Source organism: Leptopilina boulardi, unplaced genomic scaffold (genome assembly GCF_019393585.1).
Source record: "Leptopilina boulardi isolate dan_hultmark-lab unplaced genomic scaffold, ZJU_Lbou_2.1 LbouV2_372, whole genome shotgun sequence".
Taxonomy (NCBI): Eukaryota; Metazoa; Arthropoda; class Insecta; order Hymenoptera; family Figitidae; genus Leptopilina; species Leptopilina boulardi.
Genome location: NW_026137943.1, coordinates 3186849 through 3200612, shown reverse-complemented (window position 1 = coordinate 3200612; position 13764 = coordinate 3186849). Strand labels below are relative to the sequence as shown.

The 13764-nt window shown below is 29.5% G+C and overlaps 1 protein-coding gene across 12 annotated transcripts in view; it reads right to left on the bottom strand.

The window, feature by feature from the left end:
• Positions 1 to 283: 283 nt before the first annotated feature.
• Positions 284 to 13764, bottom strand: part of LOC127287763 (rap guanine nucleotide exchange factor 2-like) — a 128439-nt gene continuing 114958 nt past the window's right edge. For 6 of the 12 annotated variants that reach the window (XM_051314862.1, XM_051314861.1, XM_051314868.1 and 3 more), the window contains 13 exons: positions 11213 to 11425; positions 9728 to 11139; positions 9432 to 9663; positions 9061 to 9365; positions 8788 to 8972; positions 8486 to 8697; positions 8166 to 8397; positions 7784 to 8083; positions 7314 to 7631; positions 5316 to 5432; positions 4663 to 4815; positions 3878 to 4087; positions 284 to 3209 (listed from right to left, as the gene is read on the bottom strand). In XM_051314862.1, the coding sequence (XP_051170819.1) occupies positions 3178 to 3209; positions 3878 to 4087; positions 4663 to 4815; positions 5316 to 5432; positions 7314 to 7631; positions 7784 to 8083; positions 8166 to 8397; positions 8486 to 8697; positions 8788 to 8972; positions 9061 to 9365; positions 9432 to 9663; positions 9728 to 11139; positions 11213 to 11425 (3921 nt within the window). In that variant the 3' untranslated portion in view covers positions 284 to 3177. The remainder of the gene's footprint in view (positions 3210 to 3877; positions 4088 to 4662; positions 4816 to 5315; positions 5433 to 7313; positions 7632 to 7783; positions 8084 to 8165; positions 8398 to 8485; positions 8698 to 8787; positions 8973 to 9060; positions 9366 to 9431; positions 9664 to 9727; positions 11140 to 11212; positions 11426 to 13764) is intronic. The other 6 variants (XM_051314863.1, XM_051314865.1, XM_051314864.1 and 3 more) reach the window with 6 other exon arrangements.

The window sequence follows — 13764 nt, the reverse complement described above, 5'->3', positions numbered from 1 at the left end:
TAGCGTTGAAACGGTGGAATTTTGAACTAAATTTTTGTACTTCCCCCACTTGTCCAGTATTCGGAACGTAAATTTACGCAAAAAACCGCGCAAATTTAAAATTAAATTCTAAGAGATTTTTTTTATAATAAAATAAAAAATGTAATTTTTCTATAAAAAAAAAAAGAAAAAAAATTTAATTATTAAAATAAAAATGGATATTGTAGAAAAAAACGATATAATTAAAAATATATATATATCGAAATAAGTAGAATAATTTAATAAAATTAAAAAATCGAAACAATTTGGTTTAAATAAAGTTTATATTGTTCGAGATTTACATGTTACAACATCTACGAGGATTTTTGTCATAAAGACGAGCATGTCATGGATGTCGAACTTTTTAATAGAGTACAAAGGGAAATTTAATGTGTAAAATTATGCGTTCGTTAAATATATCACGACCACCTAAAATTTGAATCTGTCTCTCTCTCTCTGTATATTTCTCTCCATTTATTAAACGGAGATATTGACGCAATAAGACGGATATAATATAGAAAAACAGCGCATCGTATAAAAGAGTAGTCAGCGATGTAATTTTTTTTTCATTTTTTTTTTTTTTTTTTTGACAAATTATTTCGCAGATAAGTTCCACTTCATATTTTCAAAAAAAAAAATTTTTTCTACAGGAATAATTATCATTTCTTTCCATTTTTCTTATAATAAATTTATAAAAATATTTAAACAAGACCAAAAATCATTTCACCATTATACAAATTTTAAAACTCTTCCTAAAACATTAAAAAAAAAAAATTCTATTTTAGAATTTTAAAAAGGTTTTTTTCTGCAAAGAAAATAAAACGAAAAAGAACAAATTTTGTACTATGATTCGATTTTTTTTTTTTTATTAAACAAATTAAATACAAAAGGTATATCTCTCTCGCTTGAAGTTTCTTTTTTTCGCGTAATATAAATAATTACAAACAACAGAGGCAGTTTATAAATAAAATAAAATTCCACGATTGTGCAAGATGTGCGGAAGAGTTCTAAGTTTTCTGTCTCTGGTGTTTTTCCGTATACAACTTGTACTCAGTGTCGCTAAAAACTAAACTCGAACTTCCAAAAAACATATATATATATAATATATATATATATATATATAATTATAAAGTCGCATATAATCGTAAAACTCATCGTCGAACTATACCAACTTTTTTTTTTCATTTTATTTTACTTTTTCGACTATTTCCTATTACTTTTTACAAAATTCTCAGTCAATTGCACTCCCTAACTTACTCGATCTACGAGCAAAAATTTTATTTCCAATCAAATACGATGTTTGTGGCATAATTTTTAATTTATACATTAAAAAATATTGTACGAAAAAAAAAAATTTTTCGAACTAAATTAAAAATTTAAACGTAAAATGTCAACTCAACAAATTTCCAATAATTTTTTTTTTTTTTTCATTTTTAATAAAAGAATTTAAACGGATTTTCAATTTCTTCAAAACAAACTTTTTTTCTGAATGGGGGGGGCTTTCTATAAAAGCAATAAATATATATATATTTTTTTTTTTTGTATCACCTCGCGAATATTATTCCAAGAAAAAATAAATCGAGCGAGCGGAAGACGATTGAAAATCGCGAAATGCATTTTTTTTGGAATGAAGTCGAGGACATAATGCGCGACGTTTTATTATTATTTTTTTTTAAAAAAGGGAAAAGAGACAGACAGGAAAATGAGAATTGGAAAGACAAATTGATTCTATATAAACAAGTTCACTTTCTTTTCTATAATTAAAAAAGCGCACTCTTAAAATACTCTAAATAAAAGAGAAGTGGAATTATATATATTTTTTAATCTTCGGGGGAGGGAGGGAGGGGGGGGGGTTTCATCGAGAACATTTGGGTTCGAGTTTTTTCTTTTAAAACTTATTACGATATGTACAATGAGATACAATTAATACAAGAATTACGATTATTAACAGCGAAGGAATCGCTGGCTCGATTCTTGAAAAATAATATAATAATAAAAAATAAATTAAACAGAATCAAAAATTCTGTGAGACGTCTTAAAAGGTTAGGCCCTCTTTTCAAAAAGTTCAATCTCACCCCAAAAAAAAAAAAACAAAGGTTTCGTTGAAAAGATTTTTTTTTAATTTCAGGGAAAAAGAATGAAAATCGAGCCATTTCCTTCGTGTCTCAAAAAACTCTAATCTCTTGACTTTATTTTTTCTGTTCTCATTAAATTGAGAATGAGTTTTTCTTTTCTTAAAAAAGAAACACATTTATAAACACAAATTTTTATTTAAACGTAGGAATGATTATTATTTTTTTTTTTTTTTATTTATTTCCTGCTTTTTTATAAATGTGTTTATTTTTCAAGAAGAAAAAATTGCGTTTAAATAGTTACTAAAGTTGTTCATATTGTTCCCTGTTCTTTTTCCCTTGTCTTTCTCTCTTTGCTAAAAACTAAATAGGTACTATACGCTATTTACACCAACTTACATGCTACGGAGTTTTTTTCTTTTTAAAGAACAGACCTAAAAAATATATAATACATACGCCGTCTCGTTACTCAGCGATAAAACGATATTTAACATCTTTGGGCTCGATTTATTACACATTTATATATATATATGTATATATATATTTATGTATATATAAATAACACGCGATCGTGTTTAATCGAAAAATATTTTTCGACAAACACACAAAAAAAAAGAATGTTTATTTAAAAGTTAATTTGTTTAAATAAATCATTTTTAATAATATCAAACATCCTTTCATTTCTTTATATTTAAATAAGAGCCTATCCATATCATTAATCCTGAATAATCAAACAAGTTTCATTATAGAAACATAAAATTGAAAAATTAATTTAAAATTTCAAATCAGAATTCGTGAAATGGATCGATCGCGTCTCTTTTTGATACACGTTCTTTTCAGGGAACGTTCATTATTATTTTTTTTTTTTTTCTTTTTCATACTGACGGTATTGTTTCATTTTATTCGACAATAATAATTAAGATGCAGCTAAAAGGAAGCACTTCCTGTGTATATACTTCCTCAAATTAATTGTCGCTAATTTAATGAAAAATAAGCGAAGAAGAATTGGATGCGGGGTTGGAGAAAAATTAACTAAAGCATTCGACTGGAACACGCCGTCGATTGACATTTTTTTTGTTTTGTGTTTCTAAACCGCCGACACCTGTGCATCTTCGTCATCTGAAACAGGAGAATTATCTTTTATAATTAAATCAGCAAACATTGGAATTTTTTTTTTTTTTAAAAGAATAATCTATTTTGTAATTCTAAAATATTTATTTCTGATTATTCTCGAATAAAAAAAAAAAAAAAAAATTCCTTATCGATTGAGAAAATCGATGATTGAAAGGAGAAAAAAAAATCGTGCACGATGCAAGCAATTTATTTCGAAAAAAAAAAAAATGATTGAATTCACGAATTGTGTAACGTATCAATTTATGCTTTGCGTTCTTAATCACCGGATGCAAGCAAGCGATCATGTGCAAATGGGATGCTGAAAAATTAAATTTTTTTTTTTTTTCATGTGCAAATGCCTTAATTTTATGCGCTTTACACGATATTTATAATACGAATACGACACAAAAACAGTACATTAAATTACAGACACACAGGTGTGACTTATTGTTATTTACAAAAAGAGAGTGTTATATATGTATATAAATAAATTTTATTGTCATTTTTTTAAAAAAAATGAATCACGAATTTGAAGAAATAAAAGGAGATGATTCCCTAAAAATTAGTTTTTTTTTTGTTTTCAAATTTGCAGAATTAGTGTTTATATTTCTTTAAAATGAAATTTTTTAAGGGGTGATATATGTGTGTGTGTTTTTTTTTCTATATAATTATACCATCTTCGTGATCATTCCGGTAGGTGACACCTTCATGACTGTGAGCACGACCGAGCCTGTAAAGCCTTGCCATCTGTGCTGCGGCTTTATATTGCGGTGGTTGACGACATTGAACTGCGCTAACAACAGGACGCATCCCCGCTGATAATGCACCAAGTGGCAAAGGTGGCGGCATACTTAATCCCAAATTGACTGCTACTCCTGTTGAACCTGAAATACCTCGACGCTCTGGTTCTTCGATTCTAAACACGATTCTCTCACACTATTCGACGATCGCAATGTTTCGAAAAAATATATTTTCAAACAAAAATTAAATACAAATATTTACTCATTAAATCGATATATGTAAATTAAATGCAATTATTTATAAAAAATTTTTCAAAGCAATCGATCGTCGAATTTTAAAACGTCACTAATATATAAAAGAACAACAATCTATCACTAGCAAAGGAGAAAACAGAAAACCATAGAAAATTAGTTATAAATCCTACTAAACTAGTCTGCGAGAGATTACACCTGCAAAAGACCATGAATATACAACCCAAACAAATTCCAATTTTAAAGCAAAATAACTATAACGTGCAATTTTTTCATTTTACCAACAAGTATAATCGAACTCCATCTCTAAAAATACTGAAAAAAATATTTTCCCTAGAGATGGAAATGATTATCATTAGAGGATCGAAAAGAAAGTGAAATTAAAGCGGATAAGGAAAATAAATGAAAGCTTAATTTTTTTAAAAAGCCAAAAAGGAAGAGAGAGCGAAAGCGAGGCAGCGACTCACCTTGAGGAGGCGAGATTTGCTGCTGATGATGATAATGTTGATGAAGATGATGGTATTGATGATTGTGATTCTGATTTTGATTGACAGGAAGTGGAGGTAACACTGCTACGGCATGGGGGTAAGGGGGTAGTATTCCACCTCTCAAAACCGATCCTGCTTTGCAATAATATACAAACGACTCAAAAAAAAAAATTTCTAATACAATTTTTATATTTTTTTTTTCTCGAAAAAGATCGTTTTTTTTTTTTTTTAATTTATCATCACGTCAACAAAAAGCGAAGCTTCATTAAAGCAATAATCAAGACAGCTTAAGCAGATTTATAAATTTTAAAAATATTTCAATTTCAAATAAGAGACTTTTTTTATTTATTTAATTTCAATTTTTTTTTGAAATCTTAGAAAAAATTAAATAGAAAAGTATGAAAATTTTTCAAAATTTAACGAAAATAATCAAATAATTTTACAAAACTACATAGATGGAAAAAAAAATCAAATTTTCTATTAGTAAAATATGAAACTACTGGTAATTTTTTTTTTTAATCTATAGGGCTACGATGCCAAAATTGTATACAATTCTACAGTTGGATATTAAGAGGAAGCCAAGAAGAATGAATTTGTAGTTGTTTTTTTTTTTTTATTACGCAATTACATACCTTGCAAGGCGGAGTGTCGTCTCTGTGGTGGAGGTGGACTTCCACCGGCCTCGACGCTGCTTCCACTGTGGCTGTCCAGCTGTGTACTATGACCGCTGTCACTGCTTGTCACCGAACCTACACACGTCCCCAAGATACTTCTATATAACTACTCAATTTATATCTAGCCCATTTCTACAAAAAATTCTTCATCTTCATTTCACATTTTTTTTTTTTTTTTTTAGGTCACATGAATTTACGATAAAAATAATTTCAACAAATTATCAGTATTCCATTGTTTCAAATTAATATATAAAATTAGAAAAAAAAAATTTAGTTTTATTATAATACTTTAAAATAATATTTCCAGAATGTTTTATCTAGACGAATTATCAGTTAACTGAATTATTTTAAGCAAAATAAATTAATTGATCAATTTTTAAATTTGCGCCGAAATATTTCGGTTTTTTTTAATTAAATGAAAAATAAGAATTAATTCGTGCAAATAGAAATTTATACAAAAATAAAGATTCGAGGAAACAGAACGATTCGACTTAAAATTCACGTAAACTGTAATTTTTTTAACTAGTCATGCAGTTAAATAAAATTCTAAAATCAGAAAATTCTTTTAAATAACAGTTAAGTGCTACAAAAAATTTCTAACAGTTGTTCTGCATTTTTAAATATATCATAAATGATGATTTAAACAAATAATAATTCAGTTAACTGCTAATTCGTCTAAATATTCTGGAAATATTATTTTAGTGATAAAACTAAAATATATATTTCTAATTTTGTACATTTTGCTTAATTTGAAAGCGTATTTTTAATTATTCATTTGAAACAATATTGAGAATTCGTAATACCGATAATTTGTTTAAAATGATTTTTATGCATAAATTGATGCGCCTCATTATTTTTCATACACACAAAAAACAAAGTGAATGAACTATTATTTTTGAAACAAATATATTATTATTATATAGGTAACGTATTTATTTAATAAACATTTTTTTTGTTTTTTTATTTTAATAAATAATTAAGGAGGTTTAATTGTTTTAAAAATTGATATTCAAGCCGTTTTTTCGGAATTTTTTAAAAAGGAAACTACTGGAAATTTTCTTCCAAATCTTCCATCTTTTTGTTTGTTTATTTTTTTAATAATTATGTTTTTTTATTTTAAACTCCAATGACCGATGCGATTGTGAATCTTGTCCACAATTTAAAATTGTCATTTTTGAGACAATTTAAAAAAATTTTGAAACTATAAACTATTTAAAAAATAAACAAAGAAAATGGAAATTTTTGTTAATGTCATTTTAAATAATTCTTAAAATACTGTTTGAAAATCGATTATATAACAGACCCCTTGAGACAGAAACATTTGTATGGTAAACAAAAGTGACCATTAATGAATGATATAATTTTCAAAAATAATTTTCTTCAATATTTAACATTTGGAAATAGAAATTTTAAATATATATTATTTTTAAAAACAAAATCTCGTCATGACTTTTTGCACCGCATTCGTATCACGACAACAAAATTCTCGAAATCGAAAATATTAAAATACAAAGAAAAGAATTTTTAAATTTCCTTTATAAACGAATAGGATTGGGAATTATGAAAACGACGTAGATGAAGATGATGATGATGACGATGTACCTGTGAGTTCATTGAAATAACAAAGCGCGAACTTGAGGAGCGTACAAAATGCGTGTGCAAAGTGATTATTATAAAAACGAAATGACAAGGAACATTTATGATTAAAATTGCGATACGGCGGTGCAGCGTGCAAAACAATGAAAAAAAAAAAAATAATAATAATCCCCGTATTTGTGTACATGACGAGTGTATAAAACGAGGGTGCAATATTGCGCTTCCAAAATTAAATGTCGAAAAAGTTTTTGAATAAAAGCATCATTAATTTGCAAGCACTAGAATTTGGAAGCGTGTTTCAAAAATTGAAAAATAATAATATTTCGAGATTTTTTTTTTTTTTTTTTGATAGAAACTTACCACTAGTAAGCGTTTTTCTCAATGGTTGAAGATTGCTGAGACTCGTAACGCTACTACTCTCGGCGCTAAGATCCACAGGTGGCGGAAGTCCCGAGGGTGTGTCGCTGTGTGATCTTTCATGCATGGGAACACGATTTCCAGAACCAACACGTCGTGGCGCTCCAGGACTTGGTTCCAAGCCACTAGTGTGAATCGCCAATCCCGGTACAGGAAGTGGCGGTGGACAATGTTTCGGTTGATAAGGTCGCGTTTTGTGCGGATCCGAAAGTGCGAGCATTTTTCTCACAGCTTGCGGTGATGCCGCTCCAAATTTTGTACCTGAGGAAAAAGACAATTTCGTTGTAGTTTCTTCTTTTCTTTTTTTTTTTCATGAATTTGAATCTTTACTTAAAAAACAAGAAATTTAATATAAAGATGCACAAATTCATGTGAAAATGAAAAATAAAAAATAGAGCAAGGTGGTGAAAAACCTTGTATGCTCTTTCTGCCCTCACTGGTACTACTGGCGCTGCTGGTTGTCGACAACGTTGGTGAAGGATGTCGTCGTCCTCTACTTCCGGCGAGTGGTACCGCAGCAGCAATTGCAACTGCACCCGCATGTGGTTCACAATCCGTCGATAGTGCATGCAATTTTTCCTCGTCCGTGATTACTTTCATATTAGCCAAATAAGCCTTCACTCGTCTCACCATTTGTGCCTCTTCAAACATTTTCTTTTGATTTGGTACTGCTGTCGATTTTTTCCGTCTTTTCACCGTTGCCGTTTGCCCACCTGAAAAAACAACACCATTTCATATAAAGACATGAATTGAATTAAGAAAATAAATTATTTCAATAATAATAATTTGGCTAACCTTGATTTCCCGTTGTCATTTGATTTAAAGCAACCATCGCTGAACTTGGCGGCTGTCCGCCTCTTTCCAACATTGTCAAAAGATCGTAAGGCGACGAGCACATATTCGTCAAGGTCCTCACCTCCTTGGCGATCATTCGTAGTTTTTCGAAATTAACGAGATTTTCCACCCTCGAATCATTGCCCAAATGTATGAAGGTCAAGTCTTTTTTAACCACCGGATAAAACGGAATCTTAAAAACAAAATTCTCAAATTAGCGAACAATTTGAAAAAAATAATAAGACAAACATAAAAGAAGAAAATACAAATACGATTCTTACGATTGGCGGTTGTGTTTGTTCAGAGGCCACGAGTTGTCGATATTTGCTCATATTTCGACTTGGATCCATGAGCTCTTGCAAATCACTAAACAGTCTTTGATATTTGCTGGGCAATTTTTCCCAGGATGCTCTTAACCTAGATACTGCACCGTGGCCTAAACCAGATACAATTGCGAACATTGAATTGAAATTTTTACACTCTTTGCATTGACCTGAAATGAAAATTTAAATATTAATAATTTGCATTATTTATTTTTATTATTTTCCATTGGTTTTTTGTTATCAAAAAAAAATAAACTTACGTGCAATTTTGATGAATTGTTTAATAATTTTGCTACGCCTAACCAAATTATGCTCAGAGCAAACTTCCGTGACAACCCAGAACATTTCTCTATTGACTAGTTCTGCAAATTGGCTGAGCATAGGAATTCCGTACCTACTTTTTAATTCGAAAAGATCGTCCACATATTCCGTGGATTCAATTTGTCTACAATGGAAAAATTACAATTACAATTACAATTACAATTACAATGGTAAATTATAATTAAAAAAATACAATTGTAGAAAAAATTTACCTGAATATACTAAAATCTTGCAAAGTAAGTTGAATCGCAACTTCGACTGCGTTCAATTGAAGAAAATGAACCTGAGACTCTCGAATGAGTTCTGGCGCCTGATCGTCGGCAACAAGAGTTTCCGATATACCATTTGTTTTCAAATAATATCGCGAACTAAGACCAATTCGTTCAGCGAGATTTTGCAATTGATCCGGTAGTCGACGTTGTTTAATCATTCCCCCCTCGCCGACACTCACTTCCGCTAATGAAAAATTCGAACTACTTTCAGTTATTCCGAATTCCTGTAGTGCCAACATCACAACCTAGGGAAAAAAGAAAATTTAGTTTACAAATATAAAATACAAATGAAGAAAAAACAAACAAATTACCTCGTGAGCTGTTGTTTCCTTGTGAACCAAAAGATATTTGCATGTCTGATCAGCTTTATAAACTTTGAGAACATGCTCCGGATATTCAGGAGCTCGAAGATCATCATAGCAATAAAGTGACGTGAGATCAGGATTGCTTCTCGAGTGATAAAGATTTGTTGTCGTTTGCGTGAGACCTGTACCTGGTGGTGTGTGCGGTGGTCCCAATGGATCGTCCACGTGAATGCCATCGCTTCAAAAAAAAATCACAATATTTAATAAATAAAATCAATTTTTCCACTTATTTGATTACTTACTTGATTGTATTCTTTGGCAAAATATTCATTTTCATTAAAGCTTTCTGTAATCGTCTCTTGGGTCCAAGTGTCATAAAACCCTTGTGCTCTTTTTTTGTATCCTTACATGGTGACACATTACTGTCGGGCAGCAAAAGAGGAACACCACCCACCAATGGATTAAGTGGATTAACAGGCGTGATGGGATCAACGTGTGTTGAAAGTCTTGCACGTGGATCTGTTGGCAGTCTCGGTATCTCTGGCTTATTTGCTCTACCTCGTGGTCTTGGCGAATTATCCGGCATTTGTAACATTTCCTTAAACGCTAATAAATTAGATTTCACAGTGATGCTAAGATGCGTTGATCCACGTAAAATTTCCAATGCTCGCGCATGATTAACATGCTCAAAACTTTGTCCATTAACTTCTAATATTTGATCACCACGTTTTAAACCAACATCCTCGGCTTTTGATTTTTTATCAACTTTCGAAATAAAAATACCAAAACCACGTTCATATCCACCCAATATACTAAAATGAAGCACCTCATCTCGACTTGGCCTTGCCAATGTGACATTTCGCGTTCTCGCCTTAGCCGCACATGCAATATTCAATAATCTCTGTTGACCCTGCATTTTTTCTCTCTCAAGACCAGTTTCAAACGCCTCAAGAAATTCCATCATCGCCGGATCTGTTTCAAAATCCGTAAAATGATTATTCACCCAAAGAAGAACAACCCGTGCAACACAATCACGAACTTGTGGTTGTTCAAACCATTCTAATAATTGATTTGCGACTAGAAGTGGACTGTTGATAAATGTACGATGTGTTAAGAGAAAATCTTCAACATAATTCGGATCTGTAATACTGTTTTCCTCAATGAGTTGCATCATTAATCTTTCCGGTGTACCACGAATTACAACATAGCCACGACGCGATGCACCGTCCAATGCACCTCTCAATTCAGTGACAAGTACAACTCTTCCATTTTCCTCATGTCGTCGTGTATTCTCCTCGCCTTGATGTTGAATACGAAAATAATCAGCTTGCGTTATACAAACAAATTGACAATCATCGCATTTTGTTCTCATAACACCACGATGTTTTAATTTATCCATTGTTGGCAATGTACCAAAACTATCACCAAGATGAAGTTGTTCAATTTCTCCATTACTGTGTTCAATTTCAACGGCTCCATTAATTAATACACTCCAACTATCAAGATCTTCACCGTCAGCTAAAACAACCATTCCAGCTCTTTCAACAACAGCAAATACCATCACAGCACATAAAGCCCTTCTTACTGCAAGTGTCATATTTGTAAATGCTTTTAAATGTTGTGTGAATTCAAGGAGAATTTCTATATCATCTTCCGAACGTTCCTGAGGATCTTTTTCCAGGCATTCACGAACTGTATCACGCACAGTCAAACTCTGAAATGAAAATTTCCAATTTAATCCAATTATTTTTAATTATTATGGGAAGAAAAATTGTTCTAAAACCTACATCCATGCTTTCGGCAAGATCTTCCTCCTCATCAGAGTCAACTATCGACTCAACTAAGCCAGAAAGATCCACTTCGTCGGGATCGGCGTCCAAGGAACTTTGTACGGACGTCATTGTATCAGATCCACTGTACGCCGAACTTGTGTCACTCGAGTGACTACTTCTGTTTGATTTTTGATACAGTTCCGGCCTGCCTGTCAGGCCCTGCGAAAACTGTAACAAACAAAAATAACAGTTATTAAACAAATTTTGCTATTTAGACAAGAAAAAAACATAAGATATTCCGATAAATAAAGAAACGATTCTCATTATAGGCCTCGAATCGACTTTAAGGCACAAAAAAAGTCAATTTTTATTCCAAAAAAAAGTTTTTTTATTTTAACAAAATTTTATTGGTTAATCAATACATATTACAATAAATAATCAATAAATATTACTTTAAATAACTTAGATATTAAATTCATTTTATTAATTCTGTAATGAGAATAATTCTATAATAAATATTATCAAGAAAATTTATTTCGAATATTTCAGAATCGAATTAATTGTAAGACAAATTATCAAAATTTTATTTAAGTAGGACAAATTCCTAAAAAAAAAAATCTAAAAGTTTCATTTTTATAATTTTTTCAAGTCTGATTTATGCAATTTATTCTAATTAAAAACTTTGTCATTGTTATTAGTTTTTGATGGTGAAAAAAATTTCAGGCAATACTTAATCAAGTTTTACAGATTTTTAAATAAAAATTTTGGAAATTTTTTAAAATAATTGAATTTCAAAAGATTTTGTTAATTTTCAAACAATAATTATTAAATTTTACAGAAACTAAAAATAATTTATCAAATAATTTTAGATAACATTTTTTTTTTAAAAGTAATTAAATTTTCAAAGATTTACAGACAAAAATACAATAATTTGAAAACTTTTTAAGTGAAAAATGATTTCAGATAGTTGAATTATCGAAGAATATTAATAAAAATCATTAAAAATAATTGAATTTCAGGAGAGTTATAATTGAAATTATTAAATTTCAAAAAATTTTAGATGGAAAATTTTAGAAATAATTAAATTTTAGAAGCTTTTAAATTGAAATTTTTGAAAATAATTGAATTTCAAAAGATTGTGTTAAATTTCAGACAATATAATTATAATAAGAGAAATTTTTAGTGATTTCTGTTGATGAAGAATTTATTAGAAATCATATACAAAAATTGAATTCCAAAAGTTTTTAATTAAATTTTCGAAGAATATTATAAAAATCATTAAAAATAATTGAAATTATTGCAAACAATTAAATTTCAAGTGATTTTGAAATAAAATTTTTGATAATTTCCGTTGATTTTTTTTTTTAAATTTCATAAATTCTTTAATTCAACAAATAGTTTAAGATAATTGAATTTGTGAAGAATTTCATTAAAATTATTTAAAATAATAAATTTAGTGATGAATTTTAGTTAAAAATTTGTTAAATAATTGAAATAAAGAAGATCTGCATTGTATACTAAAAAAACCATATTTTATTTAAAAATTAAAAAAAAAAAATGTACAAAAAGTCACATTTTATTAAAATAAATCAAAAAAAGTCGGAAAGATCAATATAATTTTTTTAAAACTCGAAATCGTTGGCCCTTAAATAAAAAAAAAACTTTGAATTTTACTTTTCTGTAAGTATTTATTTTTATAATAAAGAATATGTGAAAATACCTGATAGAAAAATGAGATTCAAATTTTTATTATTTTGAATTTACGGGCCAGTGATTTTTAGTTTAAAAAAAAATTATAACCGGTTCTTTAATCGGGAACCATTAATTAAAAATAAAACATTAATTTGTTATTAATTACATAATTAATTTTTTCCGACATATTAAATTTTTGAAAACTGACTTCAAATTCGTAATTAGCGATTCAAAAATCTCCCAAATAACAAATTAGAATATTTATTTATTATTCGAATACAATTATTTGAATGAAACAAACTTTCTTTAAAATAACCAAACAATTGAATTAATACCAAAAAATGGGTATATTTGATTCAAAACAAAATTTATTCCTGAGTGAACGAAAAATAAAATAGTCTATAAAATAATAAATATCCATTTGAAAGAAAATTTAAAAATTGCAAAAGTAATAAACGATCCAAAGGTCGTTGGTCGGAAAGAATGAAATAATGATTCTGTCCTTGTCTATATATGTGAATCAGAATTCAAGTTCGGGCAAACTTCAAAGAGACATCTAATTCCAAGTCTATCAGACTATACAGCTATTCATAAAGAATGAGAGCGTGAGTAAGAGACGAAATAATTGAAATTGGATCAATGAATCTTACGAGAAGTCTCTGCATCTCTTTCTCTCCTGAATAGAAATAGGAAATACCAGGAATGGGCGTGAGGCGTGATTGGGATGGGAGTTGTATTGGTAAGTTAGGTTAGGACGCTTGTCATGACATCACGCAACACCAACGGCATTCAAGCACCCACACAATTACACATTCGTGTATATACAAAGATTTGTGAGAGGTAAGATACAGAGAGGGGATAGGGGTGAAAGATAA